The sequence below is a fragment of the Panulirus ornatus genome, chromosome 7, assembly GCF_036320965.1.
Source record: "Panulirus ornatus isolate Po-2019 chromosome 7, ASM3632096v1, whole genome shotgun sequence".
Lineage (NCBI taxonomy): Eukaryota > Metazoa > Arthropoda > Malacostraca > Decapoda > Palinuridae > Panulirus > Panulirus ornatus.
In genome coordinates, this window is record NC_092230.1 from 36,111,906 (window position 1) to 36,130,350 (window position 18,445).

Genomic DNA, 18,445 nt, shown 5'->3' on the forward strand with positions numbered 1-18,445 from the left:
AACAGATTCACAGTTGTTTCATCAGGTTCCACTAAGACAAGGCATAGACCAATCTAACAAAACAGATTTACACTCTGACCCTGTTAATTTTACATTTCTTGGGCTATACCTCTGTTGAAGCACCCAAAGGGTCCATATTATTCCGGTGTTGAAATGAGTTGGGTACTTTGGACAGTTTGTTGAAGTAGTACATTGCTAAGCAAAGAAAGACTGAGTATGAGGATCTGTGTGCCAGAAGTGGAGGGAAAGACAAAGGTGCTGGAAAGATGGAGTGAATGGCGCTTCAAGTTATCAGACCCTAAACATTGATGAGGTTGAAATGCATGCTTGAGTCAAAATAAATGTAGTTCTGGTATATGGGAACAGATTGCAGTCTCTTGACTTAACTGGGGCATATAAGGTGGTAAGGGTAAGCATACAAAGTATTTGTCTGTAGGGCTAGGATGATGGTAGGCTCTAGTGACATTACATTACATATAATAGACTGAGAGTGGATGGTTGTGGTTTCAGCTTATTTGAAAGGACAGCAAGAGAGTGGATGCATGCAATTGAGGCTGTTCTTGATTTGTTCCTAATGTTAACTAGCTAAGGCAGGAGAAGCAGCTGATTATACATCCACAGTACTCACACATCCTTCCCTCAACAAAAAATTGAAAACATATACGCACCAGAATGACCTGAAAAACCTTAAACACATGCATTTCCCACCCAGTCTTAAAAATTTCCCCACCATCTATAATACCCATCTGGAACTACCTCTCCAGATGTACACAGGTTACTTTTTTGTTTACATTCTAAACACCAACCATCTCAACAGCCTTATGAACACCATTTCGACAAAGCATGATACCTGTCATGCTGAAGATGCAATTCCACACCGGAGACAGTGAACATTTACTTGACTGCACTTTCTCAACCTACAGAGACACCTACACAACATTACCACCCTTTATGGCCTTTAGCCTTTCCCAGTGGGCATGGCCAACTTCCTAATTGCTGCAGGAACCTCATAGAAGGGTGTTTTGGAGCAGGAGGGTATGATATATATGTTATTGTTACTGGACTCTGCTGGCTTATAATTGCCAAATACTTGTATTTACTGTGTGTGTGTGTATATATATGTGTGTATTTATCTGTTTGTTCGGTATAGGGAGGGGTAGATTTTATACAGATGGGTCTCCATCTCTTGAATGTCCTCTTCTATCATACATTCTTTTAAATTTGTATTTGCTGCCTGCATTAACCATGTCTTCTATAATTCTGTTACATTCACTCACCATTCCTATACCATAGAAATATATCTTTACACCTCTTTTAGCATATTTCCTGCCTGATTTCTTGTTATGCCTGTTATGTCCCAATATCTCTTGAAGTACTTGGCTGGCAGCCTTTGTTGAGGACAGACGTGCTCAATGACCCAGTTTCAGACAGGTCGTATTGTGTGCCACTTAGTGCCACTCTTAAATCATGGTGAAATCCTTTGAATCTTGGTGAAGTCTTTTTGAATAGTTATAATCTTTTAAAACTTGGTGAAAATCCTAGAATATGGCCCCAGCTTCTCAAGTTGTCTGCCCTAGATGCCACTGTGAGTTCACCAGGGACTTTCTTTTCAGATGTGAAGGTGAGTACGCTTCTTGTTTGTTTTGTGACATATATGATAGGCTTTCGGTAGGTGTTAGGAAAAACAGAGAAGCCTTGGAGAAACTAGATGTTTAGGTGAAAGGATGGGAAGAGGAAGGTGGGTTCTTAGCAGTGAAAGCAGCTGTGATACAGGAAACAGGCGCATGTATATCATCTAGAGTAGATAGTTTTGGTAGTAGGATAGCAACCATAGAGAATAAGCTGGAAGATACTTCCACCTTCCAACCTGTGAGGAAATCTTGTAGCCACATTACTGAATGAGCTCTCCACTCACAGTAGGTTTAGCATACTAGATGATGAAGTACAGGATGATTATAGCTTCAACCTGGTTGGGGACTCTATAGTCAGACATCAGGACCAGGAGTTCTGTGCAAAGGGTAGAAATAGGAAGAACTTGCATTACGAAGGTACTAAAATAAAACACGTTCTAGATAAGTTTGACGACATAGTCTCAAACAATCTCGAGGATGTGATTTTTATCCTTCAGGCAGGGACGAATGATGCAGTTAATGGGACATCGGATGAAATAGTAGCAAGATATAGGGAACTTATTAACAAGTTCAAGGAAAGTCTTTGGAAGCTTATGATATTGGGATTGCTGCCAAGGTATGACATCGATTCCTGTACCCTCAGAAGAATGCTGGGGAAAACAGAAGAATTGAAGCAATCTGTAGGGAGGAGGATAATGTGTTTAGACCTGTGGGACTATTTTAGTCATGATAGATCTTTCTACATCTTGTAGGTTCTCTACATCTTGTCCTCACCATTGACACAAATTTGATTAACTCTTGCAAAGTAGATGAGAGTTTGTCAAACAGCGATCACAACTTGATTAGATTAGAGATGAATTTATGTTATGAAATGAATGACAACAAACTCTTGATCCCATTTTACAGGTAAGCAAATTTTGAAAACAGACAAGAAATTCAGAGTACCAATTTGACTAAACTTCTTGATGCTTACACAGTAGAGGAAATGTGGAGTGATTCTAAAAACATGCTACTCAAGATTGAAAGTAAGCATATTCCACGAATTACAAAGAGAACTTGCAATATTTTAAAACCTTCATGGGTGAATAGGAGAATAGAAGGACTATTTCACCAAAAGAAGAAAACATTTAATAAATTCAAATCAATGGGAACCAATGAAAGTTGCCAGGAATTGATAAGAAATCCAAAGAGATTGTAAGAAGGTCATAAGATAGAGTAAACATGATGAAGAAAAAAGGATATCCTCAAAGTTAAGAATAATCCTAAGGAATTCTTCAAATATATAAGACAAAGGAAGGCAGTAAAAGAAGGAATTGGACTATTACGAAACAAACATGACACACTAACTACTGACAAGGAAATGGCTACCATACTAAATCATTCTTTAAACTCCATATTCACAATTGAAAAATCGTTTAGAACACCGCAACCAGTGAAAATGTTTCATGAATCTGATGAGGAAGAGTTGGAGGTTAGAGAAATAAAGAGCTCTGAAGTACTTAGATACCTGGACCAGTTTAATCTTAACAAATCCAATGGCCCAGATAACTTAGCTCCAAAAAAGGAGACAAAAAGTGTGCCTTGAACTACTGCCCAATTAGCCTTATGTCAGTGTTAGGTAAAATGATCAAAAAAATAATTATGTATTTATTATACTTTGTCGCTGTCTCCCTTGTTAGTGAGGTAGCGTAAGGAAACAGATTAAAGAATGGCCCAACCCACCCACATACACATGTATATACATACATGTCCACACACGCACATATACATACTTATACATCTCAACGTATACATATATTTACTCACACAGACATATGAATATATACACATGTACATGATTCATACTGTCTGCCTTTATTCATTCCCGTCGCCACCCCGCAACACATGAAATGACAACCCCCTCCCCCCGCATGTGCACGAAGTAGCACTTGGAAAGACAACAAAGGCCACATTCAGCAGTCTCTAGCTGTCGTGTATAATGCATCGAAACCACAGCTCCCTTTCCACATCCAGGCCCCACAGAACTTTCCATGGTTTACCCCAGATGCTTCACATGCCCTGGTTTAATCCATTGACAGCACGTCGACCCCGTTATAGCACAACATTCCAATTCACTCTATTCCTTGCATGCCTTTCACCCTCCTGCATGTTCAGGCCCCGATCACTCAAAATCTTTTTCACCCCATCTTTCCACATCCAATTTGGTCTCCCACTTCTCATTCTTCCCTCCACCTCTGACACATATATCCTCTTTGTCAGTCTTTCCTCACTCATTCTCTCCATGTGACCAAACCATATCAAAACGCCCTCTTCTGCTCTCTCAACCACACTCTTTTTATTACCACACATCTCTCTTACCCTTTCATTACTTAGTCAAACCACCTCACACCACATATTGTCCTCAAACATCTCATTTCCAGCACATTCACCCTCTGCACAACTCTATCTATAGCCCATGCCTCGCAACCATATAACATTGTTGGGACCACTATTCCTTCAAACATTCCCATTTTTGCTCTCTGAGATAACATTCTCGCCTTCCACACATTTTTCAACACTCCAGAACTTTCGCCTCCCTCCCCCACCCTATGACTCACTTCCGCTTCCATGGTATCCATCTGCTGCCAAATCCACTCCCAGATATCTAAAACACTTTACTTCCTCCAGTTTTTCTCCATTCAAACTTACCTCCCAATTGACTTGTCCCTCAACCCGACTGTACCTAATAACCTTGCTCTTATGAGATAAAATTGTCACGTTTGTATATCACAAAATTGTATTGGACAAACAACATGGTTTCCACTGTAGAAGATTCTGCCTGATGAATTTGCTGAAATATTTTAATGTTATTTATCAGAATTGGGATGAAAAACTACCATCTGATGAAGAATATTTAGATTTCCAAAAGGCTTTCGATAAAGTACCTCACAAGAGACATACATAAACTCAGAGCACACAAAATCGATGAAGAACTCTGTATGTGGATCAAAGACTGGCTTTCCAGAAGAAAGCAGTGTATAGTGCTAAGCAGCGAAGCCTCAGATTGGCTAGACATGATGAGTGGTGTGTCTAGCCCCTATTCTTTTCATGATATACATTAATGACCTGGAACTCAGTCTCATATCTAAGATCTCTAAATTTGCTGACAATACTAAACTAGGAGGTAGAGCTGTAAACAGGTGGTACTGGGAAATGATTCAAAGAGATCTTGACTTGTTAGCAAAGTGGTCAGACAAATGGCAGATGAAGTTTGATGTAGCCAAGTGTTAAGTTTTGCACTATGGAGACAAAAATATATGCTCTGACTACAAACTATTTGGAAACTCTTTTAAAGTAAATGAAGAATAGGCCTTGGAGTTGTCATTAGCAACAATTTGAAATACACTAAACAGTGTCAAGCAGCAAGTAAAAAAGGCAACCAAATGTTAGCTTTCATAGCCAGGAACATAGATTATGACACCAGAAACAGTTCTCACGCTTTATAATTCTCTAGTAAGACCACACCTTGAATATTCCAATCCAGTTTTGGTCCCCAAACTATAAAAAAGATGAGGAATGATTAGAACAAGTATGAAGACATGACAAAATTTATCCCATCATTTAGAAATCTGGCATTTGAAGAGAGGCTAAAATGATTTGATCTCTTCTCCCTTAAAAGTGTAAACTTCACGGCAACTTAATCCAAGTTCAAAATTCTGAGTGAGTTCGATAAAGTGAACCATGAGCATCTTTTCAAAATACAAGAGAATACGTTTACTAGGACAAATGGAATAAAACTCGAAGCTGAATGATGTAGTACGGATGTGGGAAAGAGTTTCTTTTCTTATAGGTGTGTTGAGCTCTGGAATAAGTTACCATCAGAAGTAGTGAATGGTAAAACTATGAATACCTTCAAAAGTCGTTTAGACAAATATCTTAAAAATTCAGGTATACTTTGAGGAAGTACCAGAAATAAATGTATAAACGACAGTCATGGAGACAGTAGAAGGCTAATGTGCAGCAGCGGGGAGTCAGTGATAGCTTAAAAAAGTACTGAGTGGAATTACATATTTTTGACAAGTTGAGTCTATTTTTTTTTTCCCCAGACAACCCAGTCGTGGGCCAATCAGGCCTCCTGTTGTCTGTCTTCCTCATGTAAACTGTTCATATTATCGATCTATTTTAGAAACCTAAAAGATCGTGGTCAGGTCGCTTCTTACTCTTTCTTCCAAGTGGGCAAGTATAGCCATTTAGCCTGTATCATGTCTCTTAATTCAGCTACCATCTTTGTTGCCCTCCTCTAGACCTTTTCTATTAGCTGTATATGCTTCCCTAGGTGTGGTGACCAGACTTAAGAAGTATATTCTAGTTTTGACCTTAGTATGATATGAATAGCTTGCTGAATATTTCTTTATTCATATACTTGAAAGCATATCTGATATTTCCCAGAAGATAGTTGGTCTCCTTTACTATTCTTCTTTGGTGGGATTCTGGCAACAGGTTAGAATCCCGAAGCTTATTTCCTGCTAGTTAATAGTCATAGTGAGGCGTTCTTTTACATTTTTTGTTCCATCATCATTTCTTTACATTTACTTTGGTTGAATTTTGTCGGTCATGTATCATGTAACTTTATAGTCTGTTAAGGTCCCCTTATAAGCTGCTGCAGTCTTCTTTTTTAACTTCCTCATGACTTTTGCATCATCTGCAAACATATTCAGATAGGAGTCCATTCCTTCAGGTAAGTCATTCACATAGATCATGATGAGTAATGGGCCTAAGTAAAGAACCTGGGGCACTCCACTGATGACCTCCACCCATTTGTGGAAGGCATCTCTGATATGTGTTCTTTGTTCCTTTCTACTGTCCATTGGAGGAGTTTCCCCCCTTATTCCTGCTGGGACTCCAGATTCCTAAGCATTCTTCCTTGCAATGCTGTGTTAGTCAAGATGTAAACAATTGCTCTATCTCTACATCTTTTAAGGAACTGCTTTGCTGTCTGTGTCATCAGTCTGTTTTATGAACTTAAAAGGGTGTTATCAAATCACCCCACACTAGTTTCTTCGAAGGAGAGCATATTTAAGGTCTGCAGCCTTTCAGTGTGACTCGGCTCTCTTAATTCTGGTACCATCTTGTTGCTGTCCTCTGGACCTTCTTTTTCTTTATTAGCTCTTTGTTCTTCTTAAACAGTGACTGAACTCTAAAAGTTTATTTTAGTTTTGGCCTAAGTTATGTGTGGTTTGAACTTGCTGAATATTTACTCAAAAAATGAACATGAATGCAATTTTGAAATTTGTTGGTAGACAGTTGGTCCTTTTAATTTCTCTCCAAGTTGGGACAAGAGCAATAAGTTATGGATGATGTCAAGTCCCAAGTCTGTTGCACACAGATTTCTGCAGCTTTTATTCCTGCTAGATGGTAATCATATTGAGGCCTTAATTTGCTGTAACCCATGATCTTTACTATACATTTACTAAGGTTGAAGTTCATAAATCAAGTCTCAGACCAATGTTGGAGTTTATCAAGGTCCCTTTGTAAGATGATGTAGTCATCTCTTTTTTCACTTTCATGACTTTTGCAACACCTGCAATCGTATTTAGGTTGGTGTTCATACATTGATCAAGAAGAGTGATAGTCCAGAACTGAATCCATGCTAGTGACAGTCCATTTTGAGAAGGCTTATCTGATATGTATCATTTGTTTCTCCTCACAAGTGTAATCTTCTGTTCATTGAAGGAGTCATCCCTTTATTCCTGCCTGGTAATCCAGTTTCCTTATCAGCATCCCATTCAGTACAGCATTAAGTGTTTTCTAGCAGTCCAGTTATAAACAATCCACCAGGCCTTCTATTTTGTCTATGTTAGAGCTAACTGTTTCCTAGAACTTTATGATGTTTATTACACATGACCTCCTTTTCCTAAAACCATGCTATCTTTCAGTTAGTTGGATTTTCCTCTGCAGGAAGTCATCCATTTGCTTTCTGATTATCTTTAACAGAACCTTACAAATCACACTCATCAGGGAGGCAGCATCTGTGGTTCAGTGCTACCTTTCCCCAGTCTCCTTTTTTATAGATAGGTATGATGTTTGCCCTTTTCCACTCCTTTAGTACTTTATATTTCTCTATCATCTTGAACAGTATTTCAAATGGTTTTCTAGTGTATCTGCACACATCTTCAGCACATATGGGGAAATCTAATCAGGACCATGCATTCTGTGGGTCAAGTCTTCTTAATACTGTTACTCAAATGTTTATGCACTTCTAAAGATAAGGAATGAAGTTGAATATCAGGATTAAAAACTATTTCTTTATTTTATTTTATTTATTTTGCTTTGTCGCTGTCTCCCACGTTAGTGAGGTAGCGCAAGGAAACAGACGAAAGAATGGCCCAACCCACATACACATCTATATACATACACGTCCACACACGCAAATATACATACCTATACATCTCAATGTACACATATATATACACACACAGACATATACATGTATACACATGTACATAATTCATACTGTCTGCCTTTATTTATTCCCATCGCCACTTCGCCACACATGGAATAACAACCCCCTCCCCCCTCATGTGTGTGAGGTAGCGCTAGGAAAAGACAACAAAGGCCCCATTTGTTCACACTCAGTCTCTAGCTGTCATGTAATAATGCACCGAAACCACAGCTCCCTTTCCACATCCAGGCCCCACACAACTTTCCATGGTTTACCCCAGACGCTTCACATGCCCTGGTTCAATCCATTGACAGCATGTCAACCCCGGTATACCACATCGTTCCAATTCACTCTATTCCTTGCACACCTTTCACCCTCCTGCATGTTCGGGCCCCGATCACTCAAAATCTTTTTCACTCCATCTTTCCACCTCCAATTTGGTCTCCCACTTCTCCTCGTTCCCTCCTCCTCAGGCACATATATCCTCTTGGTCAATCTTTCCTCACTCATTCTCTCCATGTGACCAGACCATTTCAAAACTCCCTCTTCTGCTCTCTCAACCACTCTTTTTTTAATCCCACACATCTCTCTTACCCTTACATTACTTACTCAATCAAACCATCTCACACCACATATTGTCCTCAAACATCTCATTTCCAGCACATCCACCCTCCTGCGCACAACTCTATCCATAGCCCACACCTCGCAGCCGTACAACATTGCTGGAACCACTATTCCTTCAAACATACCCATTTTTGCTTTCCGAGATGATGTTCTTGACTTCCAAATATTCTTCAAGGCTCCCAGAATTTTCGCCCCCTCCCCCACCCTGTGATTCACTTCCGCTTCCATGGTTCCATCCACTGCCAGATCCACTCCCAGATATCTGAAACACTTTACTTCCTCCAGTTTTTCTCCATTCAAACTTACCTCCCAATTGACTTGACCCTCAACCCTGCTGTACCTAATAACCTTGCCCTTATTCACATTTACTCTTAACTTTCTTCTTTCACACACTTTACCAAACTCAGTCACCAACCTCTGCAGTTTCTCACATGAATCAGCCACCAGCGCTGTATCATCAGCGAACAACAACTGACTCGCTTCCCAAGCTCTCTCATCCACAACAGACTGCATACTTGCCCCTCTTTCCAAAACTCTTGCATTCACCTCCCTAACAACCCCATCCATAAACAAATTAAACAACCATGGAGACATCACACACCCCTGCCACAAACCTACATTCACTGAGAACCAATCACTTTCCTCTCTTCCTACACGTACACATGCCTTACATGCTCGATAAAAACTTTTCACTGCTTCTAACAACTTGCCTCCCACACCATATATTCTTAATACCTTCCACAGAGCATCTCTATCAACTCTATCATATGCCTTCTCCAGATCCATAAATGCTACATACAAATCCATTTGCTTTTCTAAGTATTTCTCACATACATTCTTCAAAGCAAACACCTGATCCACACATCCTCTACCACTTCTGAAATCACACTGCTCTTCCCCAATCTGATGCTCTGTACATGCCTTCACCCTCTCAATCAATACCCTCCCATATAATTTCCCAGGAATACTCAACAAACTTATACCTCTGTAATTTGAGCACTCACTCTTATCCCCTTTGCGCAAACTTTGTACAATGGCACTATGCACGCATTCCGCCAATCCTCAGGCACCTCACCATGAATCATACATACATTAAATAACCTTACCAACCAGTCAACAATACCGTCACCCCCTTTTTGAATAAATTCCACTGCAATACCATCCAAACCTGCTGCCTTGCTGGCTTTCATCTTCCGCAAAACTTTTACTACCTCTTCTCTGTTTACCAAATCATTTTCCCTAACCCTCTCACTTTGCACACCACCTCGTCCAAAACACACTATATCTGCCACTCTATCATCAAACACATTCAACAAACCTTCAAAATACTCACTCCATCTCCTTCTCACATCACCACTACTTGTTATCACCTCCCCATTAGCCACCTTCACTGAAGCTCCCAATTGCTCCCTTGTCTTACGCTCTTTGTTTACCTCCTTCCAAAACATCTTTTTATTCTCTCTAAAAAGAGGGCAAATGAGAGTTGGGGTGAGAGAGTATCATAAAAACTATTTACATTAAAAGAAACAAATAATGCAAAAAATATTATTTACTGGGCACAAAAAGTTTCATTATCACAATCCAGGTAAGTTTTCAGACCAAGAAATCTCTTCCTCTGCATACACAGTAATGATGATGATAATTATAATTGATGATTGTTGGCACACTTTACACAGGTGAAATATATATAACCAAAGATCACAAACAAATAAGTGTAATGCATTACAGTGGTGCAACAGATGTGTAAATTATGAGCAAGAGAAAATTACACTATCCATCTTGGTGCTCCCAGGTGAAGGAATCACCTCTCACTGCACTTGTTGGGGTATTTATTAGAGGATTAATTATACAGGGACGGTTCTGATTGACTGACAAAAAGAAATATGTAAATATTGACTGACAAAAAGAAATATGTAAATGAGATACTGACGTTATCCGGACAGACCCCCATCTCGGCTAGAGGTCCCCTACCAGCTATCACATCACTCACGCCTGACTTCACACCCTCCTGGCTCTCAGTCTACACCATGGATATGTATGTTTTATAATATGGACCCTATACAGTATAATACAATACAGACAGAATGTGGAAAAATATTTTGAAACTTTAAAAGAACATGGGGACAGAATCATCAAAAGACAGTATGGCTGTCATCCATCCCAGAATTCATGAATTTTTCAAGCCTTTCCAGTGGCTACTCTAGGAAAGCAGTTTTGTAATCCATCATCACTGACCCTGATGCAAGTTATTCAGTGACTGCTCATTCCAAGACTCAGACCTGAGCTAAGTTATACCAAAATTCCTTGCTCAGTTTTTCTCATCAGAGAGTGAACAAAAAATGCATCCTGAGGTGTAAATAGCATACAGATTAAGTGTAAGTGCCTTTTAATGTGGAGTTTTACACTATATTATTGTATTTTTCATTTATACCCATGTTTGAAAATTGATTTGATAATTTGTTATATAATTACTTACTTTCTTATTTCCTGCCCCAGGAATCATTCCTATTTTTATGAGGCTCCTGCACTGCTCAGGAAGCCAGCCACATCCACTGTTTGGGACCATAGGTCATAAAGTTTAGTGATGTGTATGTCTCTATGTGCAGGGAGTGCAGGGTATTTGAGGAGGAAGTGTTTAATGTTTTGGTTGTGGGAGTTGCATTATGGGCATGAAGGGTCTAGGGATTTGGTCAAAATGATATTTGCCATATTTTAGGGATGAATGATGTTTAAAGCGTAGATGGGAAAGTGTGACTCTTGTTTGTTTGGGAATTGTTGCATCTAGTGATGTCTGTTGGGATGGAGTTTATTACTGAACAGGGAGGACATTTGTTTTGTGTTTGATGGGTTATTTCAGTCTGTATGTGTTTTGTCATTGTTATGTTTGTTGAGGATGTGGAGATCTGTAAGTAGAGTTGCTGAAGTGTGAGGCAGGGGAAATTTTTTATTTCTACTTGGAGGTTGGCGAGTAGTTATGAAATGGTTTAAATGGGAGATATCTAGTGTTGTTACATAGAATTGAATGCTTAAATCAGGCCCATATATGCTGCATTATGGAGGTTTGTGTGTAGTATGGATTGTGTCTAGTAGTTTAAGGGTTAAGTTAAGCTTCTCTGAACTCTATTTTGAGGAGTTGATTTTTCTCCCTATTGTAACCAATGTAGGAGTTGTCAAAGTTCCTAGACATGTTACAATTAGAGGGTTTTTATCTTCTGACAAAATAGTGCTTGAGCTTAGGCTGAGCCAATAGGCTACTAGCTTTATTTAGGTGGTCAGCAAGGTATGAGAGGCATTTTCCTCTTCAGAAGGCAATAGGTAAAGAGGTTTTCTAACCTCTGGGATCTTAGAGGTTCTCTTAAGGTAGGAGGGACATCGCCCTAGAGAGAAATGTACATTTATAACCTTAGTGATTTGTAACTTTGTTCATGAAACCTGTACATAGGACACAAAGGCAGTTAACAATAGCTTGCAGACTCGTTTTTGAGAAATAAACCTCTCTTACTGAAAATAGATGAATTTGAATTATTATCCATTGAAATGATTGATTATATATAATATTCCTCTACTCCTGACAGAAAGTATTAGAAGAAATTGTGAATGCAGATGCTGGTGCTCCTTGCTCTCAGAGACATTTCAAGAAGAAGCAGTTTATTGACCAGCTAAAGAAAGCTCTAATTCCTCACAACATTAGTAAACATCTCACGGAAGCAGCAGCTGTAACATGTGTTAAATTGTGCAAGATTGCAACTTACATTAATATCAACGATTCTAACAATGTGGTCTTTGCATTAGTGCAGAGTGTTATTAGTGAACTCAAGGTCAGTTTTTATTCTTGTATTTTAGCATGTATAATGCAAGTGTGAAGAAAAGATAATGCTTGAGATATTCAGCTTTAGATGTATAAAATTAGATGCAGGAAATAAGGGAATATAAGAATGTTACATGTATTTGCAGAGCATGATAGATATTTTTAAACCACAGTTCCAATCAGGCATTTGGTTACTACATTGTATTTTCCTGAGTGTTATGCTTAGTAGCCCAAAGATTATACCTGAAATGATGAACTTTTACTAAACTAGATAGAAAATATGTGATAACACAATTACTCATAACATAGTGCACATGAAGCAGGTACATGAAATTGGTAATTTAAAAAAAATTAAATTTATAGTTTTGATTATTCATTATCTTTACTGTTGTGCATTAATAAGGATTAAGCAAATTTTAAGATGTTTAAATTCAAACAGAAGATTACTTTATTCAAATGAATTTTACACTATTTTCCCAAGCTTTATCAGCATTTCTCATGTTAGTGAGATAGTACCATGAACAAAGAAAGGCTGCATTTGCTCACACCCATTCATTAGCTCTCATATGCAAGATACTGAAACCACATTTCCCTGTTCACATCCAGGCCTCACAGACCTTTCCATGTTTTACCCTGACTGCTTCATTTTCCCTGGCTCAGTCTACTGATAGCACGTCAACCCTTGTATACTACGTTGTTTCAGTTTACTCTACCCTGTGCATGCCTTTCATCCTCCTGCATGTTCATGCCCAGATCACCCAAAAGCACTCCATCTTTCCATCTCCAATTTGGTCTACCTCTTCTCCTTGTTCTCTTTACCTCTTATACATATATTCTTTTTTTAACCTCTCCTCACTCACTCCCTCCATATATCCAAACCATTTCAGTACACTCTCCTCAGCTCTCTCATCCACATTTTTTTCATTACCGTATCTCTCTCTTAGCCTTTTATTACTTTGCTCAATCAAACCAACTCATAGCACATATTGTCCTCTAACATTTCGTGTCTAATGCTTCCACCCTAGTTTGCAGATCCTCATTCATAGCTCATACCTCTCATCCATACAGTATTGCTGGAATTACTATACCTTTAATCCTACTGATTTTTGCCTTCTCAGACAATGACCTCTGATTCCACACATTGCTTAGTGCTCCTAGAACCTTTGTACCCTTGCCCACCCTATGACTCACCTCTGCTTCCATGGTTTCATTTGCTGCCATATCCATTCTCAGGTATCAAAAACATTTTGCTTCCTCCAGTTTGTCTCCATTCAAACTCACACCCCCAGCTAAACTGTCCTTTGACCCTGCTGAACCTAATGATCTTGCTTTTATTCACATTTATTCTCAGTTTTCCCCTTTCATACACTCTTGCAAACTTTTTCACCAAATTCTATAGCTTCTCACTGAAATCTGCCACCAGTGCTACATTATCTGCAAACAACATCTAACACTTCCCAGGCACCCTCATCCCATACAGACTGCATGCTTGCCCCTCTTTCTAAGACTTTCACTTACCTCTCACACCACCCCATCCATAAACAAATTAAACAGCTATAAAGAAATCGGACACTCTTACTACAGACCATCCTTGACTTGGAAACACTTGCTCTCCTCTCTTTCCACTTGTACACATGCCAGACACCCTTCTTGGCTTCTAGAAAGCTTTCCCATCACACCATGTATCCTTAAGGCCTTCCTCAAGACATCTCTATCAGCCATGTCATATGCTTTTTCGTGGTCCATAAATGCCACATACAAATCCTTCTTTTCCTGTAAATGTTTCTCACATGTAGTCTTTGAAGTGAAAACCTAATCCACACATCCTCTACCACTCCTGAAACAACACCGTTTTTCCCCAATCTGATGCTCTGTAGTTGCCTTCACGTTTTCAGTCAGTACTCACCCATACACATTACCAGGTACATCTCTGATTCCTGTTCGTTCTGGGAACTCCTTTAAGGGGGGGTGGCCACAGCAAGTCTGCTTATTTGGTGAACTCCAGTAACAGGTACCCTCAACAAACTTGTACCTCTGTAGTTTGAAAACTCGCCCTGATCCATTTTGTCTTTATATAGTGGCACTATACTTACATTCTGCCAGTCATCAGGAACCTATCTATACATACATTGAATATCCTAACTAACCAGTCAGCGATGCAGTCATCCCCTTTCTTAAGAGATTCCACTGCAGTACCATCCACTCCAACTGCCATGCCACAATTCATCTTACGTGAGGCTTTCATAACCTCTTCTCCCTTCACCAAACCACTTTCCATGACTTGCTCACTTCACATATCACCCTGACCCAAATATCCTACACTCAGTTTTTAGCTGTCATGTGTAATTCACTGAAACCACAGCTCCCTTTCCACATCCAGGCCTCACAAAACTTTTCATGGCTTATCCCAGACGCTTCACATGCCCTGGTTCAATCCATGACAGCACATCGACCCCGGTATACCACATTGTTCCAATTCACTGTATTTCTTGCATGCCTTTCACCCTCCTGTATGTTCAGGCCCCGATTGCTAAAATCTTTTTCACTCCATCCTTCCACTTCCAATTTGGTCTCCCACTTCTTGTTCCCTCCACCTCTGACACACATACCCTCCCTGTCAATCTTTCCTCACTCATTTTCTCCGTGTGACCAAACCATTTCAATACACCCTCTTTTGCTCTCTTAACCACACTCTTTTTATTACCACATATCTCTCTTACCCTTTCATTACTTACCCAATCAAACAACCTCACACCATATACTGTCCTCAAACATTTCATTTCATAAAACATCCACCCTTATCCGCACATTCCTATCTATAGCCTATGCCTCGCAACCATATAACATTGTTGGAACCACTATTCCTTCAAACATACCCATTTTTGCTCCGAGATAATGTTCTTGCCTTCCACACATTCTTCAACGCTTTCAGAGCTTTTGCCCCCTCCCTTACCCTGTGACTCACTTCCGCTTCCATCTGCTACTAAGTTCACTCCCAGATATCCAAAACACTTCACTTCTTCCAGTTTTTCTCCATTCAAACTTTCACTTTGTCTAGTTTATCTCCATTCAAACTTACCTCCCATTTAAGTTGTCCCTCAACCCAGTTGAACCTAATAACCTTGCTCTTATTCACTTTTACTTTCAGCTTTCTTCTTTCACACACTTTACTAACTTCTTCAGTTTCTCGCCCGAATCAGCCACCAGTGCTGTATCATCAGTGAACAACTGACTCACTTCCCGAGCCCTCACATCCACAACAGACTGCATTCTTGCCCCCTCTCTCCAAAACTCTTGCATTCATCTCCCTAACCACCCCATCCATAAACAAATCAAACAACCATGGAGACATCACCTACCCCTGTCGCAAACTGACATTTACTAGGAACCAATCACTTTTCTCTATTCCTACTCTTACACATCTTACATCCTTTGCAAAATCTTTCCACTGCTTCTAGCATTTTACATGCTGATATATGTACATATACATATCAACATGTTCGCATATACATACACATACAATGACATATACATATGTACACTTGGACATATTCATACTTGCCTGCCTTCATCTATTCCCAGCTCCACCCCACCTCACAGGAAACAGCATCGTCATCTCCTGTGTAAGCGAGGTAGTACCAGGAAAACAGACAAATGTCACATTCGTTCACATTCGGTCCCAAGCTGTCGTGTAATGTATATAAAGATTGAACACTGTGAAAGACAGTGTCAATATGACCATGATGTAGCAGGAAATAAGTTGTATGAATTAGGCTTTGGGGTCATCACTGAATCCTGTGTATCACAAAAATACAATGTGGAAGAGTTATTGAGAAGGCATTCTGGTTAATGCCAATTACCTCATTCTCATCATTGCATCTTAACACTACCCAAGCAACAATAAATTTTTAGCACTGTATCATGCTGTTAGAACACTGGCTTGCTCAAAGCTTAACATCTGCATTACCAAAAAATATACTAGCACCCTTATAATCCCAGAGAGACATGACTCCATCATGCCCTGTCCCATTACCATGAATGGACAACCACTTCCACTCGGCAAAACCCCAACCACACTGGATATCATGTACAACACACACACATATGACATTCATTCCCCACACCACAAACATTAATACTAAGGCAATAATAATTTAGATGCACTCAGAAACTCATCAGCATCAATTTTGACAATGAAAAGAATCCCTTATTAGTCTTCACAAGCATTTCATCTGCTTCACCCTAAACTATGTCTCACCTGCCTCATCAGTCACCTTGTGAAAAGGAGCTATATCAAAACTTTAAATTACACAAAATAGAGTGCTCAAAGTGCCTAGCAACCACAAACATTTGATAGATACTTGATGAAACGGAAATAGTAGTGTCACCTCAATATGCTTGGCATTCATTTCTTTGCAGTGGCACTGGAACCCATCTAGATCACTTCATAGCAAACCACCAACTCTGAGGTAGAAATAGAAAACTTACCATGCTTCACACTAAAGCAGCCTGTACTTACAGATCCCCATCAAACACGATACTAACAAAACACACACATTCCAAAATTTCTCAAGAGGCACTAAACAGCCATCCCCAGCCCAGTCTTAAACTCTGCTCTACAAGACGTAGACTCGCTTCAGACCTCATTCTCCAAATATGTACATGTTAACCTTTCTCATTGGTATTTTGTGCATGACCCATTTCTTCATCTTTACAAACTCCTCTTCAGCATATCACAAGACCCCTGATGTTTAATATGTAACTTCCACTAAAAACATTGAACATTTGTTCCTTCTTCTTCTTCTTCTTCTTCTTCTTCTTCTTCTTCTTCTTCTTCTTCTCTCTTCTTCTTCTTCTTCTTCTCTTTTTCTTCTTATCATCTTCTTTTGTTCATCATCTTTTCTTCTTCCTTTTTCTTCTTCTTCTTGGGCAAGCAGGGAAGGTAAGGTGCTTCAGTTGCAGTTATTGGACTCGGTCTGTGTGTCATTACTCAGTAAGTGAGAGTTACCATCTGTAAGGCTGAATTGTCAGTAATGAATGAAAATAAGTAGTTTTGTCAAGGACCTTCTTGCTCCATAGGAGTTCATTATTTCCCTGCTCCTGTGGGGAATGCATCCTCCCTGAAAGCTGTAGTAGCCCCATTAACAGGGTACAGGGATTGTATGATAAAAAAGAAATATTGTATTTGCACACCAGTACATGGTCAAGGTGATATTCATTATGCTGTTTTATAACTATTTACATCTTAGATTTTTTGTCACATGTCATTAGGTTTGGTCTTCTCACCTAAAGCAGTGTAAAGATGTTTTAGAAAAGAGTCAGAGAAGGATAACAAACACTGTACCTGAAGTATAAGAGCTGGGTTACAGGTAGAGGTTTGAGGCAATAAAGTAGTCAACTATGAAAAAGAAATTAAGGAAGATGCTTGTAAGAAAAGGTGCAGAAGCTTTCTTTTTAGTATCAGAGTTGTGATTGAATGAAATAATATGTGACAATATTATGAATGCATACAGTATACAGAAGTTTATAGCAAGAAATTAAGGAAAGCTGTAGTAGCCCCATTAACAGGGTACAGAGATTGTATAATAAAAAAGAAATATTATATTTGCACACCAGTACATGGTCAAGGTGATATTCATTATGCTGTTTTATAACTGTTTACAACTTAGATTGTTTGTCACATATCATTAGGTTTGGTCTTCTCACCTAAAGCAGTGTAAAGACGTTTTAGAAAAGAGTCAGAGAAGGATAACAAACACTGTACCTGAAGTATAAGAGCTGGGTTACAGGTAGAGGTTTGAGGCAATAAAGTAGTCAACTATGGAAAAGAAATGAAGGAAGATGCTTGTAAGAAAAGGTGCAGAAGCTTTCTTTTTAGTATCAGAGTTGTGATTGACTGAAATAATATGTGACAATATTATGAATGCATACAGTATACAGAAGTTTATAGCAAGAAATTAA

At 39.2% G+C, this 18,445-nt stretch overlaps 1 protein-coding gene across 1 annotated transcript in view; it reads left to right on the top strand.

Moving 5' to 3' along the window:
- Nf1 (neurofibromin 1) overlaps window positions 1-18,445 on the top strand; it is a 1,160,697-nt gene that overhangs the window by 76,132 nt on the left and 1,066,120 nt on the right. Inside the window, exon 8 of the mRNA XM_071663491.1 lies at window positions 12,252-12,494. Coding sequence (XP_071519592.1) covers window positions 12,252-12,494 — 243 coding nt within the window. The remainder of the gene's footprint in view (window positions 1-12,251; window positions 12,495-18,445) is intronic.